Source organism: Dama dama, chromosome 24 (assembly GCF_033118175.1).
Source record: "Dama dama isolate Ldn47 chromosome 24, ASM3311817v1, whole genome shotgun sequence".
Classification (NCBI taxonomy): Eukaryota; Metazoa; Chordata; class Mammalia; order Artiodactyla; family Cervidae; genus Dama; species Dama dama.
The window spans coordinates 55,019,966-55,042,153 of record NC_083704.1 but is presented as its reverse complement, the minus strand read 5'-3'; the positions used below and the strand labels follow the sequence as shown (position 1 = coordinate 55,042,153).

The 22,188-nt window shown below is 58.6% G+C and overlaps 2 protein-coding genes across 4 annotated transcripts; both read right to left on the bottom strand.

Annotated features, from left to right (window-relative positions):
- Positions 1-8: 8 nt before the first annotated feature.
- On the bottom strand, positions 9-16,736 carry LOC133045950 (laminin subunit beta-2-like). The gene is made up of 35 exons (XM_061128622.1): positions 15,552-16,736; positions 15,386-15,468; positions 15,074-15,255; positions 14,800-14,914; positions 14,646-14,719; positions 14,359-14,547; positions 14,227-14,290; positions 12,652-12,851; positions 12,445-12,565; positions 12,174-12,362; positions 11,896-12,075; positions 11,656-11,768; positions 10,980-11,059; positions 10,738-10,894; positions 10,227-10,373; positions 9,899-10,057; positions 9,690-9,811; positions 9,075-9,195; positions 8,180-8,372; positions 7,943-8,086; positions 7,625-7,856; positions 7,385-7,548; positions 6,616-6,855; positions 6,302-6,522; positions 5,649-5,745; positions 4,756-5,137; positions 4,412-4,575; positions 3,981-4,237; positions 3,685-3,849; positions 3,437-3,575; positions 2,465-2,654; positions 2,243-2,384; positions 1,891-2,064; positions 1,515-1,671; positions 9-1,236 (listed from the first exon to the last, which is right to left on the bottom strand). Coding segments are annotated over exons 1-35 (5,493 nt in total). The 5' UTR covers positions 15,554-16,736; the 3' UTR covers positions 9-1,102.
- A 26-nt stretch (positions 16,737-16,762) lies between these two features.
- Positions 16,763-20,510, bottom strand: CCDC71 (coiled-coil domain containing 71). Of its 3 annotated transcripts, XM_061128621.1 has the most exons (3): positions 20,437-20,499; positions 19,931-20,068; positions 16,763-18,360 (listed from the first exon to the last, which is right to left on the bottom strand). In XM_061128621.1, the coding sequence occupies exon 3, from the start codon at positions 18,306-18,308 to the stop codon at positions 16,923-16,925; it is 1,386 nt and encodes a 461-aa protein (XP_060984604.1). In that variant the 5' UTR covers positions 18,309-18,360; positions 19,931-20,068; positions 20,437-20,499; the 3' UTR covers positions 16,763-16,922. The 3 variants fall into 3 exon arrangements, with proteins under 3 accessions (XP_060984604.1, XP_060984603.1, XP_060984602.1); XM_061128620.1 differs by lacking the exon at positions 19,931-20,068 and having other exon boundaries at positions 20,437-20,510; XM_061128619.1 differs by lacking the exon at positions 19,931-20,068 and having other exon boundaries at positions 16,763-18,353; positions 20,437-20,509.
- Positions 20,511-22,188: the final 1,678 nt, after the last annotated feature.

The following is a 22,188-nucleotide window of genomic DNA, read 5'->3' as shown; positions in this document are numbered from 1 at the left end:
CTCACCTGTAAACCTTTATTGTGCCCCCAGGCCCAGGTCTGCACAAAGCCAGGGGAACACTGGGGTTTGGGGTCATAGGCCACTATAGTTCAGGGACACATCAAGCAGGGGTTGTGGCATAAGCCAAGGAGAGGAGTGTGATCTTGGAGACCTCAAGGGGCCCATGGGACAAGCCTTTGTCCCCAGTGTCGTTGGTGCTGTGGGAGTCTCCATCAATTAGGCTTTCCATTCCCAGGGCTCCAGCATTAGTGAGGCGGCAGAAAGGTGCACTCAGAGTGCCAAGCTCCCCTATTCAGGGCCTGTGAGAAGCTTTAGGACAGCCTGATCGGAGGGACAGGATAACATGTGGGTTTGGGAGAGATGGAGAAAGGCCATCCCCTATTCAGAGTCTCCGCCTCCCCCAGTCACTACAACAAGTAGGCATGAGAAGAACTCAAGTTTCCTGGTATGAAAAAGGGAGCTGGGCACTGACAACAGACCAGAGCGGTAGCTAGTGAATCCAGATCTTCTGGCTATTCATCCACTCCGGACTTTTCGGCCCTCCGGGAGCGCCCAGATCCGGGCTTGGAATGCGCGCTGCCGGAGCGCGTGCCCCACCCAGGCCCCTGGGACCTCGGCGGGGACCAGACTCTGGGGTCTGTAGGGCCCTGTCGGGGTGACTTTGAGCTTGCCACATCCGCGCCCACTGTCTGGGGTCAGGTGGAGAGTACCTGGAGCGGCAGGCCCAGGGCAAAAAGCTAGGGGAAACATCAAGGTTCACCAGTTATCTGGAGTGGGGTCACCAGACACCAGGGGGGTCGTGTGGTCAATCCAAAGGGCCCAGGGATACTAGAGGGCGCTCAGAATTATCGATCACTCAGAGATAAGGCTCTATCAGGATCTCGGGGGGCACTAGATGGCCTCAGGGAGTCGTACGTGATCCCTCCTATTTGTCAAGGTCAGAGGACCACTAAACAACATGGTGTCACATGGATCACTCAGGATCAGCAGGCACTCTGGTGTCTCTGGTCTCTCAAGGTCAGGGGATTCCTGGGTCACTGTGGGGTCACTCAGAGTCACCCAGGTAGTCCGAGTCCCTCTCACTGGCATCCACAGACCGAAGTCAGCAGGTGGCATATGCCCTGGCCCACAGCTGCATGTGATCCAGTAGCTCTGCTGCCCGCTGCTCCAGGGCCCACAGGGTGGCCACTTTCTTGCCCAGTGCCTCCTCGTTCTGAGCCAGGCGGCGTTCCAACCCTGGGGATTAAGGTCATCTGAGCCAGGCTCTGACCTCTGGCCCTAATCTCTGACCCTGGTCCACATCTCCATCAAGACCCTGACTCTGACCCCAGCCCTAAATAAGCTCTAACCCTAACCAACATCTGACCCCTCTGTTCTGGATTTTGACCCCAGCCCCTATGATCCCCATATGATTATGGACCCAACCTGGATCCAGCCCTGACCCTCCCACACCATCCCTCTGACTCTAACCCTGACCACTCCCCGTACCCACCCACCACGGCCCAGCCACATACCCTCCAGTCTTCTCCAGCTGTCCTGTACCAGCGTCAGCAGCTCTCGGGCCTCAGCTCGTGCCCGCTGTGCCCGCTCTCCGGCATCCTGCACCGTGGCCACAAGGCTCTCTGTGCCCTCCTGCAACTCCATCACACCCAGCTGGGCCACCTGCAGCTCCTAGGGCAGGGCTGTCTCTGAAAGCCCACCCACCTGGACCCTACCGTCCCAAACACACTGCCCCCTGAAGTTCCCGGCGCGGGGGGGGGGGGGGGGGGAACAGGGGCTTTAGAACTGAGACCCTGCCTCAGCCCAGTGTAGCCCAGTCCCAACTAAACTCCAATTCACGCTATTCCACAGGGGTCCCTGAGACCCTGAAGTCTGCTTTTCCCATCTCACCTGGCCCAGGCTCCCGGCCACACCCAGGGCATGCGTGGCTTGCTCTTCTGCCTCCCAGGCCTGCCGCTGAGTCAGGGCCAAACGGGTCCTGAGAGCCGCAGATCCACTGGACAGATGTCCCACCACTGGGGTCACATCCCCTGCCAGTGCAACCTGGGCCAGGTGGCTGGCCACCTGAGGCGGAGATCAGGGGATCACAGAGAGGTCACGGCAGGGCAGGGTGTTCACACAGTCAGGGTATTTAGCACCGTGTTATCAGAAAAGGTCAAGGATCTCAGGGGAAGAATAGAGATAGCAGCCTCTGAACAAGAGGTGCGAGGGAGCAAAGGGTATGGGGGAGCTTGTGGATCACCTCCTGTGCACTGGCCTCCAGACCCCGAAGTCTCTGTTTCACCACCTGCAGTCCTTGCTCTGCAGCCCTTGCATGAGTTCCCGCCTCAGCCAGCACTCCCTCCAAATCCAGCACTTGATGAAGAGCCCTGGCTGTACCCGCCCTGAAGGATGCAGGCAGTCAGTCCAGTACTCCCTTCCTCCCCACCCTCTGACCTCTACCACCAGCCTCCTGGCCCTTCACCTGGTCTGCTGTGCCCGATGGAGGACACCTTCAGCTTTGGGCAGCTCCTGACCCATGGCCTCTGGTGCAGGGAGGGCACCCTGGATCTGATCCAGCAGGAAGGCAAGGCCCACTGCCCCGTCTCGGGGGACGGGCACCACCAGCCCACGCCATGCCACCAGCTCTATGCTCACAGCGTCCGCACCTTCAGCTGTGGGGATGGAGGTAGGGATCCTGGACGTGAACTCTGATCCCTTATTCAACGAGCCTTGACCCTAACCTCTCACTGACCCTGCCTCTGATATGACTACCCTGTGTGCTAGAGGCTGTGTGCATGGTCAGTCATGTCCGATTCTTTGTGACCCCATGAACTGGAATCCGCCAGGCTCCTCTGTCCATGGGATTCTCCAGGCAAGAATACTGGAATGGGTTGCCATTTCCTCCTCCAAGGGATCTTCCTGACCCAGGGATTGAACCCATGTTTCCTGTACTGGCAGGTGAATTCTTTACCACTGAGCCATCTGGGAAGCTCATGCTAGAGGCTTCCAAGAGTCAATTGTTACAGTTTCAGAAATTATATTAAGCACTTGTTAAATAATGTGCGTGTGTGTGTTCAGTCATTCAGTGTGTGTGTCCAACTCTTTGTTACCCCATGGACTGTAGCCCACCAGGCTCCTCTGTCCACGGGATTCCCCAGGCAAGAATACTGGAGTGGGTTGCCATTTCCTCCTCCAGTTGTTAACTAATAGGTAGACTGATATCAGTCATGATGGGAATTACTCATACCATGGAAATTGACAAACATTACAAATCAAGTCCTCCTGACCCCCAGGTCTAACCTGTTCAACATTTGCTAGCACACTAATGCTCCCACTGGACCCCTGGTCAGCCCTGACAAGTCTTCCTCATTCTAGGGGTATCCTAGCAGGGTCCTGGAGACCCACCTGCCCCTGCCCTCAGCAGTGAACAGACATATAACAAGCAGACATGTACCCAAGAGGAAACGCTGGATGGTCTGCACAGTTGCTTGCACACGAGCCACGGTGGCCATGCCCCAGGACCCCCTTGCACGATGCCACGTCTCCCAGGCCTGGATTCCCGTGGAGCTTGCAGTAGCCTGGGTCTGCCGTAGCTGGTAGAGGTGGGCCATATATGGAATGTGTCTCTTGTGAGCCCATGGCCAAGCCATGGTACCCCGTCACTCCCCCAGACTCCCCTCCACAGACCCCACAGCTCTGTACCAGATGCTGGCACTGCTCCAAGGTGATGACTGCTACGTCCAGGCTACGGGAGGAGTTACGGGAGGCAATGAGCGCCCACTGGGAGGTAGGCAGGGTCCCAGGGCAAGAGGGAACACCAGAGGGCACAGGAACATAGGCCAGCCCAGGTCCCTGACCCCTGCATCCCTGCCAACAAGATCGGGGTCCCAGTGAGGGATTTGTGTCCTGGATCTTGAACGGCCCTACGTTCAGTTTACCCCCAGGAGAGAGTCCTCGCCTTGGCAAAACATCCCCCAGTGACCCACATCTCCACCCACCACTCCAGCTTTGTCTAGCAGTTGCAGAAGCCGAGGACTCAGCCTCTGGACCCTGTCGACGAGCCCCTTCAATTTCAGTTGCAACACCGCTGGCCCTCTGGACCGGCCCGTTGCGCACAGCAGCTGCTCTGTCCACCGCTGGGCCTCCTGGGCCTGTCCCAGGAGGCTGTCTGGTCCTCCAAGTGTGGCCACGACCTGGACTGTACGCAGGGCCTCTTGAGAAAGCAGGGCAGCTGAGGAGACCTGAGCCTTGGCCTCTGTAGGGGATGGGAATGACAGAGGGGTGGCTGGGGGATCCACTGGCTGAGGTGGGGTCCATCAGTCTCCTGGGCCCCCCAGAAACGTAAGCAAAGGCACCTATTCCCTTCCTCCTGGCCCAGCCTTGCCCCCACCCTCACCTGCGGCCCATCCACCTGCCTACTTGGCCTCACCTTGGGTTCCCGTGGCCTTCCTGGGCCAGGCCAGGCCCTTGACACAGTCTAACTCCTGGGATAATTCTTCCAGACGTCCACACTGTCCCCTAACCCATGACTCTCTCTCTGCCACAACCTGTGCTGTGACCCACAGTGCCTGGGCCAACGTGGTTCTTTCTGTCCTGTGGGAAGATGGAGTATCAGCTTGGCCAGAAATGCCCCTTTCCCCCTGACTCCTCACTCTAGAGGACTCACCACACTCTTGGACCCAGGACTCAGACAGGCCAGCCAGAGACTGTCTGAGTCCCTGACCCTGGGAGGCCAGCTGGAGCCCTCCTCCCTAATGACCCCAGACCCCTTGCCTCAGTCCGGTGATCCACTCTGTAAGTTGTCGCAGGGGCCTTCCGGTGGGGGAAAGTGATTCCAGGAGTGTCTGGGCCTGCTGGAGTTTACCCTCCAGGGCCTGCAGGTCTCCTCCCTGGCCACCAGCACTCCAGCCAGGCATGCCCTGGCACAGGGTGGCCACCTCATGGGCCACAGTGTCCAGATGCAGCTGGAGGGGAGCCAGGTGTTGGTCCCAGGAGGTGAAGCAGGGAGGGCAGGACGTGCAGTGTGGGAAGCTGCCTGTGGAGCCACGGGCACACGCCTGGCACCTCGGCCCTGAGATGCCCTCTCGGCAGCGGCAGGTGCCTGTGTGTGGGTCACAGCTGGGCGAGATGGAGCCCTGGGGGTCACAGGCACAGGCTGTGGGGAAAGACAAAAACAGGGCAGGGAGCAGGTAGCGTTCACCCTAGCCCCACCTCCCCAAGCCTAGAAGAGGAAAATCGCCCTGTGTGAGTGTGGTGGTCTCTCCTAAGCCACTGCTCGGACGGCCAGGGGTACTGGCATCTACCCTGGCTAGAGGGGCCATCCTGAGTGGCCGCCTTTGGGCAGGAAGACAGCCTGGGGCTCCAGGGGCTCTGCAGCCCAGGCTGGGGTCAGCTCAGGTCAAGACTGGCAGGTGGGGTCAGGAAAGAAGCACTCTGCATGTCTGCTCCACAGACCCACCTGACGTGGCCTTGCCTACACTCTTTCCCTGTAGCTGTTTTCACGACTGTTACTTTTAAGTTTTGGAGGAAACAGCCATGAACACGTGGTGCACTCCCTCAGGTTAAGCCCAAGGTTCCCCTGCTCCTCCACTGCACCCCAAGGGCCTTGTCAGGACAGCCTCACCCCTGGTGGTGGTGGAGTGTGTGAACCAGCGCGCCCTGCTCACCTCTGCACTCCTGCTCCGGGTCACCCCAGTACCCATCCCGACACCGGGAGCACGTGCGGCCCCCAAATCCTGCCCGGCAGGTGCACTGACCCGTGACCTGAGGGAAAAGAGTGTGGCCAGTCAGTGGACCAAAGACGGAGGGGGAAGGGCAAGAGCGCTCAGAGCAGCACACTGTGCCTCCCCTCAGCCCTGATCCCATCCCTGCAGTACCCACACTTGTGCTTGGCTGAAGGCTTCTCCCCTCCTTCTGCCTCTGGTCTGAGCCCCAGGCCGGCCCCCACTTTCCCACCGTCCCCAGACGGGCCCTCTGGGTTCTCAACTCCTGACAGGCCCCTGTGTGTCCTGAGTCGGGCGCCCCACTGTCTCCATGGCCTCTGACTCCCTCCCTGTCCTCAGCAGGGACCCGAGAACACACTTCAGCCCTCGTCTCTGTCAGTCACCAAATGAATGGGGTTGGACCCGTGAGATCTCAGGTCTGCTCTCAGTTCATGACACTCAAGAGCACAGACACACAGCTCTTCGCAGCCCTGCACACCTCTGCTGGCGGTCGCAGTAACACGCGCACGGGCCCTAAATCACACTGTGTCACAGGCACAGACATGCACTCACACCCGGCCACGGCTAAGTGCTACGTGCAACACGGGCTGACTCACTGGGTGACACCCCGGCTGCAAAGTGTGTCGGGCGTGGCAGCTGCAGGGCTCACAGCCCCGGGGCCCCCCGAGGTTCCAGAAGAGGGGGGCACAGCGGCTACAGTCCCGGCCCAGTGTGTGGGGGCGGCAGGGGCACTGCCCGCTGACCGGGTCACAGAAGCAGGCTTCAGCCCCAGGGGGGCACCTCACAGGGCTGGTGCCTCGGGGGTCACAGCTGCAGCCTGGGGACAGGAAGGGCTTGACAGGGGCTGAGGAACATGAGTCCACCCCTCCCCTCCTTGGGACGCCCTCACCCACCCCACCCACACACTCACGCCGGCAGCCCCCTGGGCGCAGGGCACTGCCGTGGAAGCCAGGCCGGCAGTGGGCACAGCCAGCGCCGTGGCTGTGGTGCAGACAGCGCTGGCAATGTCCACTGTGAGGGTCGCAGGCAGCTGGGTCACGGGGATCAATATTGTTGTTGCACTGGCAGGGCCGGCACGGACTCCTTCTGGGGTCATCTCCAGGCCAGGGGCGCCCGAAGTAGCCGGAGGAGCAGCGGTCACAGCGGGGGCCTGGAGTGGATCAAAGTTGAGAGGGGGTTATTTTAGGTGTCTTCCTATACCTTCGAGGCCTCTGGGTCCCACTTAACCAGCCAAAAAGTCGGCCAGCCAGCCAGGAGGGCAGAGGATAGGATAGCCACATTGTGGCCCATCTTCTTGGCCTACAAGTTTCACACCTCTAATTCATTAAGAATGGGAACTCCTGGAACTTTCCAGGTGGTCCAATGGTACAGAATTCTCCTTCCAATGCAGGGGACGCGGGTTCAATCCCTGGTCGGGGAACTAAGATTCTACATACCCCAAGGCAACTAAGCCCACGCGCCACAACTAGAAAAGCCGGCTCACTGCACCTACTGAGTCTGTGCACCGCGACAAAGACCCAGCACAGCCAGAAAAAAAGAACGGAAATTCCTTGAGGAGAGGAGCCCAGCCTGTAGCTCAAACTCACAGGTGGCACTGGCAGAGATTTGCTTTGTGGACCTAACAGGACTGTGAACAAGTGAGCGGGGCCGTGGGTTGGTCACTGCCAACCATGCCTCACCTGCATAGCCAGGCGCACAGAGGCACAGGACACGTCCATTGGTGCTATCCACACGGCAGGACGTCCCATGATAGAGGCCTGAGCCAGGGTGCCCAGGACAGGGGCAGGGCTGGCACCGCTGGCCTGAGCCCAGGGTGGGGTCTCCATAGTAGCCGTCCAAGCACCTGGAGGCAGAGGCACATGGAGCGGGGCCTGGCCCCTCATCCTGACCCCTTCCCAACCCTTCCAGCGCAGCCTCACCTCTCACAGTGCCAGCCCGTGGTGGCTCCGTGGCAGTCCTGGCAGACGCCTGTGAGCGGGTGGCACGACTCGGCGTGTCCATTGCAGGCACAGGGCTGGCAGCGTGGGAAGCCCCACCAGCCAGAGAGGCAGCGGTCACAGCGGCGACCAGCGAGGCCCGCCCGACATGTGCACTGCCCGCTCGTAGGGTCACAGACGGCTCCGGCAGCCCCCTCGGGGTGGCAGCTGCACTCTGTGGGAAGTAACAGGGCGGTCAAGCCACGTAGAGGAATGACATGCTGGTCCCAGACCCCACACCCATGGGCCCTGAAGGCTCACCACGGCAGCCGGTGGGCCCGAGGCCAAATGTCCCAGGCAGGCAGAGGTCACAGGTGCGACCCGTGATGTTAGGGCGGCAGGGGCACTGCCCCCCCAGCTGGGCACACTCGGTGCTCAGTGACCCCTGCAGGTGGCACTCACATGCTGGCAGGAGAAATGGCAAGATCAGATGAACCCCGTGGAGCCCACTGCAACCCCTGTCTTCCAATCCCCCTCCAGTCATGGCCACATGCTCACCGAGGCCACCTCCATGGAGCAGGGCTGAGATGCTGCAGGCGAGTCGGGCGCAGGCCTCAGGCATGCTTCGGGGTGGGCTCACCCTCGCTGCCTCCAGGCAGCCCGCCTCGTGAAGCTCCTGCAAGCGCCGCGGGGCCCCAGGGTCTACAGACCTCAGTCCAGGCAACTCTCTAACTCGTGGCAGAAGAACGACCTAGAAGGAGGGTAGAGGGTGGGGGGCAGGGGGCAGTAAGCCCTGTCCCACTCACTCCCACCTGTGCTGGAATTTCCGTTTGTACACACTGGCCATCACAGCCCCTTCCTGCCGCTTTCCTGTTTCTCTTTTGAGTCTGTTTCTCCTTCGTCTCCAGTGGTCCCAGGGATTCCCTGGTGGCTGAGACAGCAAAGAATCTGCCCACAATGCAGGAGATCAGGGTTCGATCCCTGCGTCAGGAAGATCCCCTGGAGTAGGGAACAGCTACCCACTCCAGTATTCTTGCCTGGAGAATTCCATGGGGTCGCAGAGTTGAACATGACTGAGACTCACACACACACACATCAGTGGCCCCAAAGCAATGTAGGCAATGCCATCCTCACTCCGAATCACTGCAGCAGCCACCCTCTAATAGTCTCTTCCCTGCTCCAATCCATTCCAGGGCTCCCACTTCCTCAGGACAAGCCCCTCCTCTGGCCCACAAGGTCCTGTGAGGCCTGGGGCCTGCCTGGCTCACCTTCTACCCTTGGCACATGCATTCTCCCCGCCTGGATCCTCCTCCCTCCTCTCTCCACCTACCTCAGTCCTCTTGGTGCAACTCTAGGCCTCCAAGACCCCCTGTCCCTGGGCCCACTGCACCCACAATGTCCTGCTATAATTTGTGTCTCCCCCAGATGTGGCAGGGAGCCCCTAGGATCTCACTGAATCCAGGAGGATCGTGCCCCCCTCGGGTCTCCGCCCCTCCTTGGTCCGCCACAGCCGCAGGGTCACGGAGTAGCGTGTTCCGGGTTCAAAGCAGAATGGTCTGGAAAGAACCACGGCTCTGTAGGGACCGGGAAGAGGAGTAAGGGTGGGCTGAGGAGGTCATGATCATGTGGTCCAGGAACGTTCCATTTCCACTATGCAGACATGGGGTCCAGTGTTTCATCATATGACCAATGAAGAAAGATCAAGGTGCTAAACCCTGCCCTGTTTTACTTTAGGCCCCTGTTTTGAATATTCTGTGACATGTTAGCTTCCCTGGTGGCTCAGTGGTAAAGAACCGGCCTGCCAATGCACGTGACGCGGGTTTGATCCCTGGGTTGGGAAGATCTCCTGGAGGAGGGCATGGCAACCCACTCCAGTATTCTTGCCTGGAGAATTCCATGGACAGAGGAACCTGGCGGGCTACAGTCTATGGGGTTGCAAAAGAGTTGGACACGATTTATCAACTAAACATGTAACATGTTGGGCGCTTCCCACTTCGTTTGGGTATTGCTTCAAATGTGTTGGCTCCATAATAGGGTCTTGGTTTGGGGGTCACAGGGTCCAGCCTACCTGTGCCCATGGGTCAAGGTTGCCTGGAACAGCTGCTCTGAGGGCAGCGGATGGGCACAGCGGGCACTGCGGGGCTGCGACTGGGCACGGACCCGGACTAACGCCTGCCACACTTCAGGTGCCTAGAATCAGGAGCCAGCAGTCAAGGAGCTGCCCCGACCCACCACCTGGCACCACCCACCCACCTGCCTGGCAAGCAGGCCACTGACCTGGGTCTCATAGCGGAGGATGATGTCATAGTCCAGGGCGCGAGGCACTGGGGGTGCCGGCAGAGAGAGGCCAGCCCCGTCCACCACACGTGCGAAGTCTGAGCCCCTCCCCAGTGCAGAGCCAGCTCCCCGAGGCAGGGGCGGGGGCTTCCCTGGGGTCTGGATGTGAGACACGGACTCCCAGGCCCAGACCATTCCAGGACTGAGGACACTCAGAATTTAGGTTCCCATTCCTCTAGATCTCAGCGACCCACAGCCCCAGGGCTTGAGCCCCTCCCTACTAAGACCTAGTGACCTGTGACCCAACCCTGCCCCTCGGAGTCCTTACCCTGGGCAGCTGGTGGCTGTACCGGGCTTGCCTGGCACGTTGGAGGGCACAGCGAGGGTCACGCTGTCTCCACAGTCGGGGCCCGAGCCACCCAGAGGAGGTCCCTGGGGCTGGTGTACAGTAGCGGGGAGCAGGCCAGGGGGCTCCCTGGGGGCGAGTTGAGTGTCAGTGTCCCTCCATACTGTCCTGGCTCGGGATTTTTTTTTTTTGGCCACATCTTGCAACTCGTGGAATCTTACTTCCCCAAGCAGACATTGAACCTATGACCCTCAACAGCAAGAGTTCAAAGTTCTAACCACTGGACCACCAGGGAAATCCTGTCGTGGGAATATGGACTCTGTTCAAGTCACCAAACTTCCAACCGTGCTGATTCCACCCCCACCTGGACCTGCCTCACCTTCCTAACCCTGTCTGGCCTCTTCTTCTAACAAGCTCTCTCTGGATGTGCTCTCCCTGCCCTAAGCCCCAAGGTGTGAGCCTTGATTTCCCCCTGCCCCTGCTGGACACTCACAGGCAGCCGGGGGTCAGCAGGCTGGAGGCTCTGGCCACGCTCTGCTTCGGCAGTGGCCTGGTCGAGGGTGGCGCAGAAGTACCCAGACTGGAGTTCCTGGCAGCGGCGGCCGTGCAGGTGGGGGCGGCAGAGGCAGAGGCCCTGCCCTGCCGAACACCTGGGCCACAGTGGGGATGGGGACGGGACACAGTCGACTCCCAACTCTCCCCGAAGGACCCAGACCCCCAGGCCCTGCCCTGTACCTGTTGCTGTAGGCACCCCCAAAGTCACAGTCGCAGGGCCGACAGCCTAGAGAGTCACCGCTCAGACCCCAGAACTCAGGCTGTAAGAGAGAAAGGTGGGTGGAGGAAGGAGAGGAAGATGTGGGCGGGGAGAGGACCGTCAGGAGCCTGGGGCTGAAAGTATACGAGGACCTATCGTAGGAAGAAGGGGGGGTGGGGTGGGGGGGTTGGGGCAAGCTCAAGATTTGAATGCTCTTCTGTGTCCATCTGGGAAGGCTAGAGGGGCCCCTGGTGGACTCCTGCATGGTTCCACAGAGGGGAGGTAAGAGGTAAGAAGATGACACGAAGTGAAATAAAAGTTAAAGGACTTATAATGTTCAATGGAGGCAAGAAGGGGATGCCCCGCGTGCCCCTTCAAGCACTTCTACTGTGAAACACCTTTAAACTCAGTGCACCATACTTCTGCCACTCCTTTTAACTGCTTTTCCTTCTTTTGTTACCAAAGCTTCCCTGTGCTGGCTCAGCTAGCCAAAGCGGCACTGACTCTGGTGACCAGGTCAGGAAGTGGCACCGACCCACCTTCAAGGCTCCGTCTGCAATCACACTTCTTACAGCCTGGGACTTGTCAGCTTCTAGAAGCTCAGCACCCCAAGTCAAGTTCAGATCAGAAGCGGGGGGTGGGGGGGTCAAGCCTCACCAGACAGCGGCTGCAGTCCCGTCCAGAGACAAAGCGTTTGCAGTGACAGGCACCGCTGGATGGATCACAGGCATGAGTGCCGGGGACGCGGCCCCGGGCGTCGCACCTGCAGGCTAAGGGCACACAGCTAGCTGTCAGGGTGCTACGAGACTGCTGCGGGGGCAGGTGTGCTATGAGGGCAGTAACTGGGGACAGAGCAAGGAGGACCTGGGGGTGAGGGTCACGCTGAGGGTCACTCACGCTGGCAGCCTTCTGACTGGGTGAGGCTCAGGCCATAGTGACCTGGCCGGCAGGAATCACAGCGCTGGCCCCAGACGTGAACTTTGCAGCGACACTGCCCAGAGAGGAGGCCCCGGGTGGCGTCTGTGTAGGCATCACACAAACCCCCTTCCAGGGCACCCACAGGGTCACAGTCACAGGCTGGATCAGGGGTCAGAAGTGGGCACAGAGTCAGGTCAGAGGTTATGTGAAGTTTACGGATCAGGGTCACAACTGGGATCGGGGATCGGAGGGCTCACGTTTGCAGGAGTGAAGGGAACGGGGGTCCTCCCGGGGGTCCCGGTGGAAGAAGGGCTGGCAGAGCTCACAGTGGCGCCCGGCTGTGTTGTGTTGACATGCATCGCACACACCTCCACTCACGTTGCCAGATGCGAGATACAGGGCCATGTCAAAGTGACAACTGCGGGCGTGCCCATGGCACTCGCATTCTGGAGCCAGGCAAAGAAGGTGGGTAAGGAGCAGGCTGACCCATGGCAGGTGTGGCCAGACAGAGCAGGGCATGGCACCTACCCTGGCAGGTGTGGGGGTGCCCAGGCTCTGCTGCCTGCCACGGGCGGTCCTGGTACAGGCCCTGGCAGCGTTCACAGTGGGTACCAGCGGTGTGGTGGCGGCAGACACAATGGCCATGTACCTGGCAGGGAGGAGGGCAAGATGAGTCGACCTGGTCCCCTGGCTTACCCTCCCACCAGCCACTGATGTCCCTCTGAGAGTACTCACCATGCCTTCTACGCTGGGTGGGGACCCAGGTGAGGGCCTGCACTCAGAGGCATGGCCGTGGCACAGGCAGCTGCCTCCAACCACTAGCTCATAGAGAGCATAGTAGTAGAAGGGGTGGCCCCTGAGGCCCCCCAGGGGCCTGTCACCCAGTGTGTGAAGTTTGGAGAAGTTCACACGGAGGTTAGTCACACGCAGGAGTTCTGGAGACACATGGAGAGCCCTCAGGTGCATAGAGGTTGTGATCCCTCTATGCCCAAGATAGAGCAGGAATTGCAGGGGGTTTCTCCCCTCTCTACATCACTGAAGCCACCTCCTCCAGCACCTTCGCTGTGCGATTCTCCCATCCCTATCCCCCTGAGTATACCGTTTTAGGATGACCACAGCCCAATGGTGATTTTCCCACCTCTGCGCTGCGTCAGACCTGCTATCACCCCGGGGCTGAGACATAAACATCTCACTGCTCCCTGGACACTCCTTTCTGGTACCTCTAGATACAGGAAACCTGCTTCCCCATTGCAGTAAAGGACCCCGCTCCCCAGCCCGTCACTAGACTCAAATATCAGCTCATCACCCAGCCAAACCACATGAGGTATGTGTACTTATTGACTGCCCCTCTCATTTGTTATGTCCGCTCCAAGAGTTACCCTTTTGATCTGCTTCACTGAGCACTGCTCGGAAGATGCCTGGCCCACAGTGGGGCTCCATGGGCCCACGGCCCCCCTTTCTCTACACAGCTTAACTCAGTTACCAAGCCAAGGCCACCTCCTGTATCTCTTTGCCAGAGGTCCCTTTTCTCCTTGTCTTCTGATCAGAGGAACACACTCTAGGCCTTAGAAGGGTGAAAGGTGTGTGTGTGTGTGTGTGTGTGTGTGCACGCACAGTAGCTGGTAATAATCTAAGTAAGTCAAGGTGGGTGGAGATCGTAGAACATAGAGAAAAAGCCACTTTGGGGTTTGTCCTCCTGTTCCGGCCAGCTCCTGGCCTGGTTCTGGGCTGCCCTGCTGGGTTATTAAGTCTCTTCTGTCCTTTAACAAGATTTGCTTTATAAGGAAGAGGTCACACCCAGAGACGCGCTGGTGCCACCTGGCGGCAGCTTCCGGAATGCAGTAAACTAAGGCGGGGTGGGAGGGCAGACAGTGGACCCTGAAGGGGCTGTGATGGGGAACAGTGACAGAGGCTCACAGAGTGGAGAGTTTACGGGGGACGTGTGATAGGAGTAAAGATGGGGGATAAAGATTGGGCTGGCGGGGCCAGCAGTGATGGGGCCCACCGTAGGGCCTCCTCACAAAGGACTTCAGTGATGGGGCAGAAATATAAACTGCTACTCATGCTGGTCCCTGGGCGTGGGGCACAGGTATGGGGAGCAGTAATGGGACATGGACGGGGAACCATAACAGGGACCACAGTAGAAGACCAGGATGCGGCAGGGCTGGGAAACAATCGCTGGGGGGCTGAGCTGGCTTGCCTGCCTCTGCCCCACTAACGCACAAATTTAGGCAGGATCTCCCCTCCCACAGGCAGGTTTCTGGTTTTCCTGACACACAGGGAATCCAGGACTGACTGTGGGATAGTTACCCTGAATTTCCGTGTTGTTTGTGTTCTCCGCAAAAATGGTTGGGTCCAGAACTTGGAAAATTACCTGCGAAGAAGCAAGCCTGAGCCTCTGGCTTCATGCCAGGGCCCCACCCTCCTTCCTCTGGGCCTGACCTCTCCTTCAGTGGCAGGCTCGATGTCTGAGTAACGCTGGTCACAGACGAGGTCACCAACTCTGTGGCCAGGGGCAGGAGGGATCCCAGGAAAGAGGCCTGAGCAGTTGTGGGCAAAGTAGCGGTACACGTGCCAGGAGTGGCCATGGTCCGCTGAGCGCTCAAGGAGCAGAGCTGCTGGGCGGAATGTCTGGGGACGAGAGGGGGTCCTTGGGTCACCAGGGGCACCCGTCAGTGGTCAGGATCAGGAGGCAGAGAATAAGCCTTCAGGGTGGGGCACTGGGTCACCTTGAAAGTCATGACGAGGTGCGTCAAGTAAAAGGCACCTTCTAGGTCCAACTGGATGGTGACATTCTCAATACCTGTAACCACAAGGGCTGCTCAGCAGCCAGGCCTTGACCGGAGCCCAGACCCGCACACAGGGGCACACAAGGACCCTCACCGCTCTCTGCTTGCCACCAGGTCTTTTTGCCATCAGGGTCACTCCGGGAGACCACATTCTCAATGCCATGGCTTTTCCCATCCCGAGAGTCGCAAAAGCAGCAATTCTCAGAGTCCTGGAGAAGCGCCCGCAGAGAGTTACTTGGCAGGAAGTGCATGGTTGGCCCCCGCCCTCCTCCAAAACTTCACAGCAATGACCTGATCTCTTGCAGGAGCTGAAGTTGCCCAAGAAAACCCAAAGATACCACCTCCAGAGGCCATTGCCTCCTCCCTACCTGTAGTTTACTGACAACACAGTAGAGTTCAGGGCCATGGAGGCCACAGGTGGAAGAGGTTCGAAGGCTCTGGACACGGCCAATAACCAGATTGCCAGTAGGTGGGTGGCAGTTGCCCCCCGAGCAGCTGGGTGGAGGCATCACGTCTGGTACCTCCTGGGCACTTGTTCTGGGAGCCGGGACTAGGAGGGGGCAGGGTCTGAGTAGAGATCGTAGGGGTACCCACCCCCACCTCACCCCATCCCCCAGGGAGCCCTGGTGATTTCTCCCCCACCCCCAAAAGGCTCTCAGAGAAAAAAGACCATCTCTCACCCATGGGTGGCAGCAGCAGCAGCAGGGCTAAAAGGGGGCCTAGCCCAGCTGGGGCTCCTGGGCAGTGGGAGCCAGCATCAGGCCTGAGAAAAGGATGCAGAGTAAGCCCCTAGCTGGGCTGTCCCGAGGATCTGAATGCAGCCCTCAGTTTCATCCCCATACTCACATGGTAGCTGAACGCCAGGCTATCAGAGGCAGGGAGCATGCAGGGTGGGGCCACGGCGCAGCTGGGAGCAGGGAGGTCCCCAGAGCTGCAGAAACCAAGGGAGGCCGTGGCTGGGGACAGGATATTAATGGCGGCCACCAGATGCAGACGGAAGGTGGGGAGGAGGGCACACAGAGCTTCTCTGCTAGTGGGGCCACAGTTCAGATTAACCCGCACAGGCAGAAAAGACCGGATTCTCATTCAAATGAGGCTTCCACCCCAGCAGTGAAAGGCTGTTCTCCAGGAGCCTCTGGGGAATGTGTCCCCCTCCCCGCCAGCCCCAGACGCTGCCTTTCAGGCTGGGCAGCCAGTGAAGGGCTGGCAGATGGGCAGGGAGCTAGTTTTGTCCAGGGCCCAGGGCCCTGCCCCCTCTCTAAAGCAGACAGAACCGATAATGTCTGAAATGCACAAGGCCCTGTTGGAAAACGTGCTGAGGCTGGACCTGGAAACTGAGCGCTTGGAACCCAGGCAGAGTGCACGGAGAGGCAGTGTGCAAACTCTCCAGGCTCAGCAATCGCAGCACTCCACCCACCCGAGAGTGTCCTGGTCAGTGAGGAGACTCTGTGGCCCTACAACCCAGAGCCACCCTGACCTCTGACTCAACCCCCAACCCCCTGCCATCAACTGGGGAAATTCAAGACCCTCTCCTGGAGGGAGCAGAACAGAGAACAGGCAGAAGTACTTCAGCTAATTTAGGCCTGGCCCTGCCCCAGACAAGCCCCGACAAAGCCCCAAGGTTTCAGCCACAGTAGACTAGGCCAGCTGTCTGCATCGCCCCTTCACTGGCCTAACCTGCAGCTGCAAGCTGCCCCACGGAGCCACCTATTGTCTTCCTCCAAGGGACCTATCTGGGTAACACACCAGGGCAGCCCCAAGGGGAGGTGTCCCACTTCTGAGTGGCTCGGCTGCCCCCCTTTCACTCACACCCATGATGTTCCCCAGGCAACCAGGCCCCTCTCTGGCATCCTTGCTCCTGGAGCTACCTTTCCTATATGCTCAAGCTGGCCTCCCGGCAGTCACATACGCAAAAAAGACCACAAAGCGCAGGCAGGGAGACTGGAAGGTGGAAAGGTATAAAACGTGATAGATGGAACAATAGACATACAACTTGAATAACAACAAGTCACAGTGCGTTGCGCCATGAGACCACCCCTTCTGCCCACCCACCCCACCCCACCTCCTCCAGTCTCTGAAAGGAGGTCAGTGGCCCTCAGGGCCCTGGAGAGGCAACCAGAGTCCTTGGGGTTGTGGAATCCATGCGCACTGCACACTGTGTCGCTGGCCACACACATAACAGGGCTTGGTTTCCCAAAACGTCGCTGTGTGAAGGAGTCAGGGTGCGGAGTGTGGCAGCAACGGCTGGAGACGTACTACAGGGGAAAGGTTCACACGGAGGATCCGCTGAGCCTGCTGCCGCACCTCGTCATCTGAGGCCAGTCTGTCCACCTTGATGGCCCTGAACTTCAGCAGCCTTGCCGTTCCAGGTCCGAGCTGCACCTTAGGGGATCGGGGCCCAAGCCGTGTTCTCTTCCGGGGAGGAAGGTTCTTTGCTTCCTCAGCTCTTTTCCTCTTCTGCCCCACAGTCTCAGGGCAGCTTTTCCGGCTCCTCCTTGCAGTCCTGCCCTGAATAGACCCTTTAGGCCTGCCCCTGCCCCTGGGCTGGGTCCGAGCCACCTTGGCCTTGGCTCGCACAGCCTTGGCCTTGGCCTTGGCCTGCACTGCTTTGGCCTTGGCCCTGGCCCGCACTGCCCTGGCCTTGCTCCGAGCTGCCTTAGCCTTGGCCCTGGCCTGCACGGCCTTGGCTTTGGCCCGGGCCTGGGTGGCTGTGGCCTGTGTTTGACCCACCTTGGCCTGGGCACGGGCAGCTTTGGCCTGAGCTGCTTTGGTGCCCAGAGCACTGCCATCTTTCATTCGTGGGCCACCGAGAGACCCAGTGACTTTGCAGGTCTTGCTCTGGAGCCCAGTGCCTTGTCGGGGTCCAGACCTGGGGCCTCTTCGAGCCAGACACTTGGGGCCCTTGCTTGTGGCCTTCCTGGGAGCTTTGAGCTGGGCACTCCCCAGCCTCTTCCCTTGACCTTTCCGCACCTTCAGGGGGGAGTCCGCAAGAGACAACTGCAGTGATTGCCCCTTGTGTTTGGCACCCAAGCAGGCCACAGGAGTTTTGAGGGGAACTAGGGCCTCAAGGACAACGGAGAGTCGCATGGCAGGGTAGACACCTGGATAGAGGTGGGTGGGAAAGCCCACCGCCGCACCCTGGGCACGGCCGGCACTTGACTGCTTCAGGGAGCTCAGCAGCAGGTTGGTGGTAGCATGCTTGGCGAGGGCTGGGGTGGACGCTTTGGCCAGCCTGCCAGATAGTGGCATGGGGAGCAGCGTGGCCCGGCCTGCAGGCAGCTGCATGGCAGTTTGTGGAGCACTGGCTGGAGGTGATGTGGCAGCTGGGGTGGGGGCACGAGCCTGAAGTTTTGTCTGGCTTGGGGGGTTGGCTGTGCACGAACTATAGCCATAGACATCGCCGCTGCGCAGGATGGTAGGCTGGAAGCCATCATCCCGCAGGCCCTGCAGGAAGGCCACAAGCTGGGCCTCAGTGGCACTGAGATCCTGGCTCATGGGGTTGAAGACAAGCAGCGCTTCCTCCAGGGCCTTCTTCCCCGCCGTGGAGATCCGTGACCAGGAGTGCACAGCTTTCTCCTCCACATGCTGCACCACCACGCTCATGGCATTAGGCACTGTAGGTCTGCCTGGGGATCCAAAAACCAGCGCCTGGCACCTCCAAGGCAAGAGGAAGAGAGTTAAGAAGGGCACCACGATAGGGGCCAGGACAGGTAGACAGGTCAATCAGGGCCAGCATTCATAATAGTATCTCTGGACACACAGGGGCCTGGTCAGAGTGAGACAAGCACTCCATGGAGCAAAACCTCAAGCTTCTCCACCTACCAAGGTGGACTGTGTGTTGGGGGGTAGGTGGTGAACTCATATTGGTCAGACAGTTTCTTCAGGATACGTGCCCATAATCAGACCATCCAACCTACTGCTGGGCCCCTGAAAAGATCTGAGTTTGGCCAAAATCCGAGCACTAAACTCAACACTGGGAATATAGGTAAATACCTCTGTCTGCCGGGAGCCCTGTACAGAAGGCAAGACAGAGATACCCTTAAGGTTCTCGGGATGCACACTGGCATACAGCCCAGCTTGCCAACATTAGGATTCCCGAGAGGAATACCCATGTGGCATGTGAGTGATGAACAGGAAAGGACCACGTGGAGACGGTACAAAAAGAGGAACAGCCAACGCAATGGCTCCGAAATGAGAAAGAGTAGGGCAAACGTGCTATGACAGGAATCTGTGATCAGGGCTGGGAGGGTCAGCTGAAAAAACCAGTGAAGGCAATGCAGTACAAGCTTTGAATGCTGCCTGAATGCCAGCCTAAGGGCCCAGACTTACACCCCAAATTCATGACCATTTCTGACTTTCAGAGTTCCCAGCCAAGCCACTCAGAGGTACAATTCCTAGCACTAGAGCTATGGAGAGCAAGCTCAGAGAAAGAGCCAGACTCTCCTTCAACAGAACTGAAAAAGATGAGTAGCAGGTACTAATAAATTATCTCTAGACAATCAATGGACATGAGTTTGAGCAAGCTTCTGAAAATGGTGAGGGCAGGGAAGCCTGGTGTGGTGGTCAGGGAAGCCTGGCGTGCTGCAGTCCATGTGGCCTCAAAGAGTTGGACACGACTAAATGCCTGAACAACAACTAGACAATCAGGCAGCCTGGGGCCAGGCACCCAGACCAAGAGGCCAAGGTCTGACAGTGGGAGCCACAGACTCCAAGTAAGATGCTTAATAAAGTGGGCCCAAGAGATCTGAGGGGTCCTAATTAAGGCTTAAAAGTACAAAATTCGATATTGCCCATTTGGAGCTTCTGGCAAGAGCCAAGTTGTCCCAGGCTTCTCTGAAGAAACTTCAGGCCGTCAATCAGGACTAATATCTCTCCCAACCCAGCACTGAGGGGTCCCAGAGGCAGCTCTGCAGCCGCACAGGAGCACTGTAAGATCAGCTGGGATCAGGCAGGTCCCTGGGGCCAGGAGGTGCGTCTGTGCAGCTTCCTCCTCCACCCTAATGGAGCAGAAGTTTTCAGAACTCCCTGGAGGAAGTGCCCTGGGGCCCTTTGTTTGGAAATATTCTTGGATCCTCAGGTGTCTTGGGCCCTTCCCCTCTCCCGAGGCCATTCTCCAAGTACAGTCCTTGCACATGACTTTGGTTCTTTTATTCCCCCACCCCCACTCTCGCCAAAGGCTGTAGTTCCCAGAGCTGTGAAGTGTACAAAAAGGAGGGGGCTGTTACCTCCATGTACAGATTTTGGGGGTAAATTGTGGCTCTTCCGTCCAGGTTGGCCAAGGCCCTTGGGAGGGGTCTTCTGGGCTTTCCAAGAGGCTCCGGAAAACAGAGGCTGCAGCCCGACCCCTAACTTCTCAAGTATCCCTGGGACCGTCAGGGGAAACTGATGAAAAATGCGGGACGAGAGCAGCCCCATCCAAGCGGAACCGGGGTAGAGCAGGGAAGATCAGGGCCCTCAGGTTGGGAGTTCGCGTTCCTGGTGCCCAAGCCGAGAGTTGACGCGGGGGACCTTGGAGACAGCGAAATGTACGAGCAGGGAGTGGGAGCTCGACCGGGTCGCACAGCCCCAGGGTGGGGTCTCTGGGCACGGGGTGGAGGGTTGGGGGGGGGGGGGGTCTCATCCCGGCCGCCGGAGGGCGCTGGTCCCGAAAGAGCCGGCCGCCCGGCCCACCGCCCTGCCGCCTCGCGGACGGCCCCTCCGCGGCGTGGCTAGGCCCACGGCCCCAACCTACCGGCGACGCCGCGGGGACCCAGGACGCGCCTCTGCGCCGCCTTCGCTGATCCAACATGGCCGCCTGCTGCGCACCGGAAGTCACCGCGTTTCCGCTTCCGGGACCTGGCCCGCCCTAATGACCCTTGACCCCCCGAGACCCCGTTTCCCCCAAAGTCTAGGGGCCGGACTAGTAGGAACCAGAGACGACTTCCTGGAGGAGGTGGCAGCAGGGGCCGCTGTAAACCTTTGGGAGCCTGTGCAGGAGTGTGAGGGGCAGAGGTGCTTTTAGAAGCCTATGGGCAGTCACAGAGGGTGTCTGGATGCTTCATCTGGGCACTGGTTATAGCCCTCCTCATTCCCCATAAAACCCCAGGATCCTCTGGCTACTCTATGTTTCTGTGCCTATACAGAGGGGTCTGGGCACCTCTAAAGAGAAAAACACTCCACCCGAGGCCTAACCTTGTGAACCTAAGCACCTCAGGGCTTCAGCCCTGATGGTTGGGGTCCCTTGTGCCTTTAAGCATAGCCAAGATATCCAGCAGGAAATGCAAACTCTCCTGCTCCTCTGGAGTAAATGCTTCTAGTCCCCTTGTGTTGGTAGAGAGAAGGGAATTGTGGGCTCTCAAAGGCCAGGGTCTCAGAGGGTGCAATCACGAAGTCCCACCTTAGCACTCTCAGTCCCCAACTGTGGGTGAGTCCCATTTCTGCCCCATCGATGGTTGAGAATTAACTGTTCATTCTTAGGACCAATTCAGCCTCACCTTCTGCCCAAGTTCTCTTCCACAGCTTCTCCAAAGCCAGCAGAGTTGCCCTCTGTATGCAAGTGGGGCCAGGGCTGTGTAAATAGAATCCACTTCCATGAAGAAGCAGAGCCCAGCCTCCAGGGATGGCATGGGCCTAGATGTGTCCAGAAAAGAAGATACATCTCTGGTGATGTCCAGTCTAGAAGTCAGTGCAAAATGGAGGACAAAAAAGGGTAGGTCCATCCCCAGTCTGTATCTCTTCCAGACGTTAGAACCAGGGGAATTGTATGGCTGAAGGAATGTGGTCTGGGGTATCTAGTTCTCTGAGGGGAGGCTGATCCTTCTGCCTCTTGGCACCCAATATATCTGGGATGGAACTCTCTGGGATCATTCATCAGGACCAAGTCTGACTTGACCTAGACTCTGGTGGATGCTGACTGGGATCAGATGAGATGAGGTTGAAGAGACCACAGGGTCATCCCAGGATCCAGCCCTTGCTTTCCACTTGGCATCTTTTAAATATTTATTTATTTGGCTGTGTCAGGTCTTAGTTATGGCACACAGGATCTTCCTTGTGTCATGCTTTTGTTGTGGCACATGGACTCTCCAGTTATGGCACATGGACTTAGTTGCTCTGAGGCATGTGGGAACTTAGTACCCTGAGCAGTGATTGAACCTGTATTCCTTGCATTGCAAGGCAGATTCTTAACCACTGGACCATGAGGGAACTCCCTCCACTTGGCATCTTTTCTAGCCCTGAGTGATGGACCCTAGACCCATATCCACCAAAGCAGAGATCTGGTGAAGATCTAGATGTGAAGGAGGCCAGTGGTCTTGAAGGGATCACCCCAGGAAGGAGTCTATGTGCCAAGGAGGAAAGCTAAGGCTGGGTCTAGAGGAGCCTCTTCCTAGGGTGGAAGAGAAAGCAGGGCCTGTAAAAGACTCCAAGAGACAGGACAAGCAACAGGAGAAAGCGAAGGTCACAAGGGGTGAAGCTTTGAAGATGCCAGCAAAATTTCAGTTAAGAA

Bases quoted from the DNA above. Each gene is read 5' to 3' on its own strand.
- LOC133045950 (XM_061128622.1), bottom strand. The intron at 8,373-9,074 runs GTGAGATCCTAG...CCCTCCTTCTAG, and splicing joins GCACGATCCTCCTGGATTCA to GTCGTTCTTCTGCCACGAGT. The intron at 1,672-1,890 runs GTGAGATGGGAA...GCCCTGCCCTAG, and splicing joins TGGCCGGGAGCCTGGGCCAG to GAGCTGCAGGTGGCCCAGCT.
- CCDC71 (XM_061128619.1), bottom strand. From the start codon at position 20,493: ATGTTGGATCAGCGAAGGCGGCGCAGAGGCGCGTCCTGGGTCCCCGCG. The intron at 18,354-20,436 runs GTAGGTTGGGGC...TGGAGGTGCCAG, and splicing joins GGGTCCCCGCGGCGTCGCCG to GCGCTGGTTTTTGGATCCCC.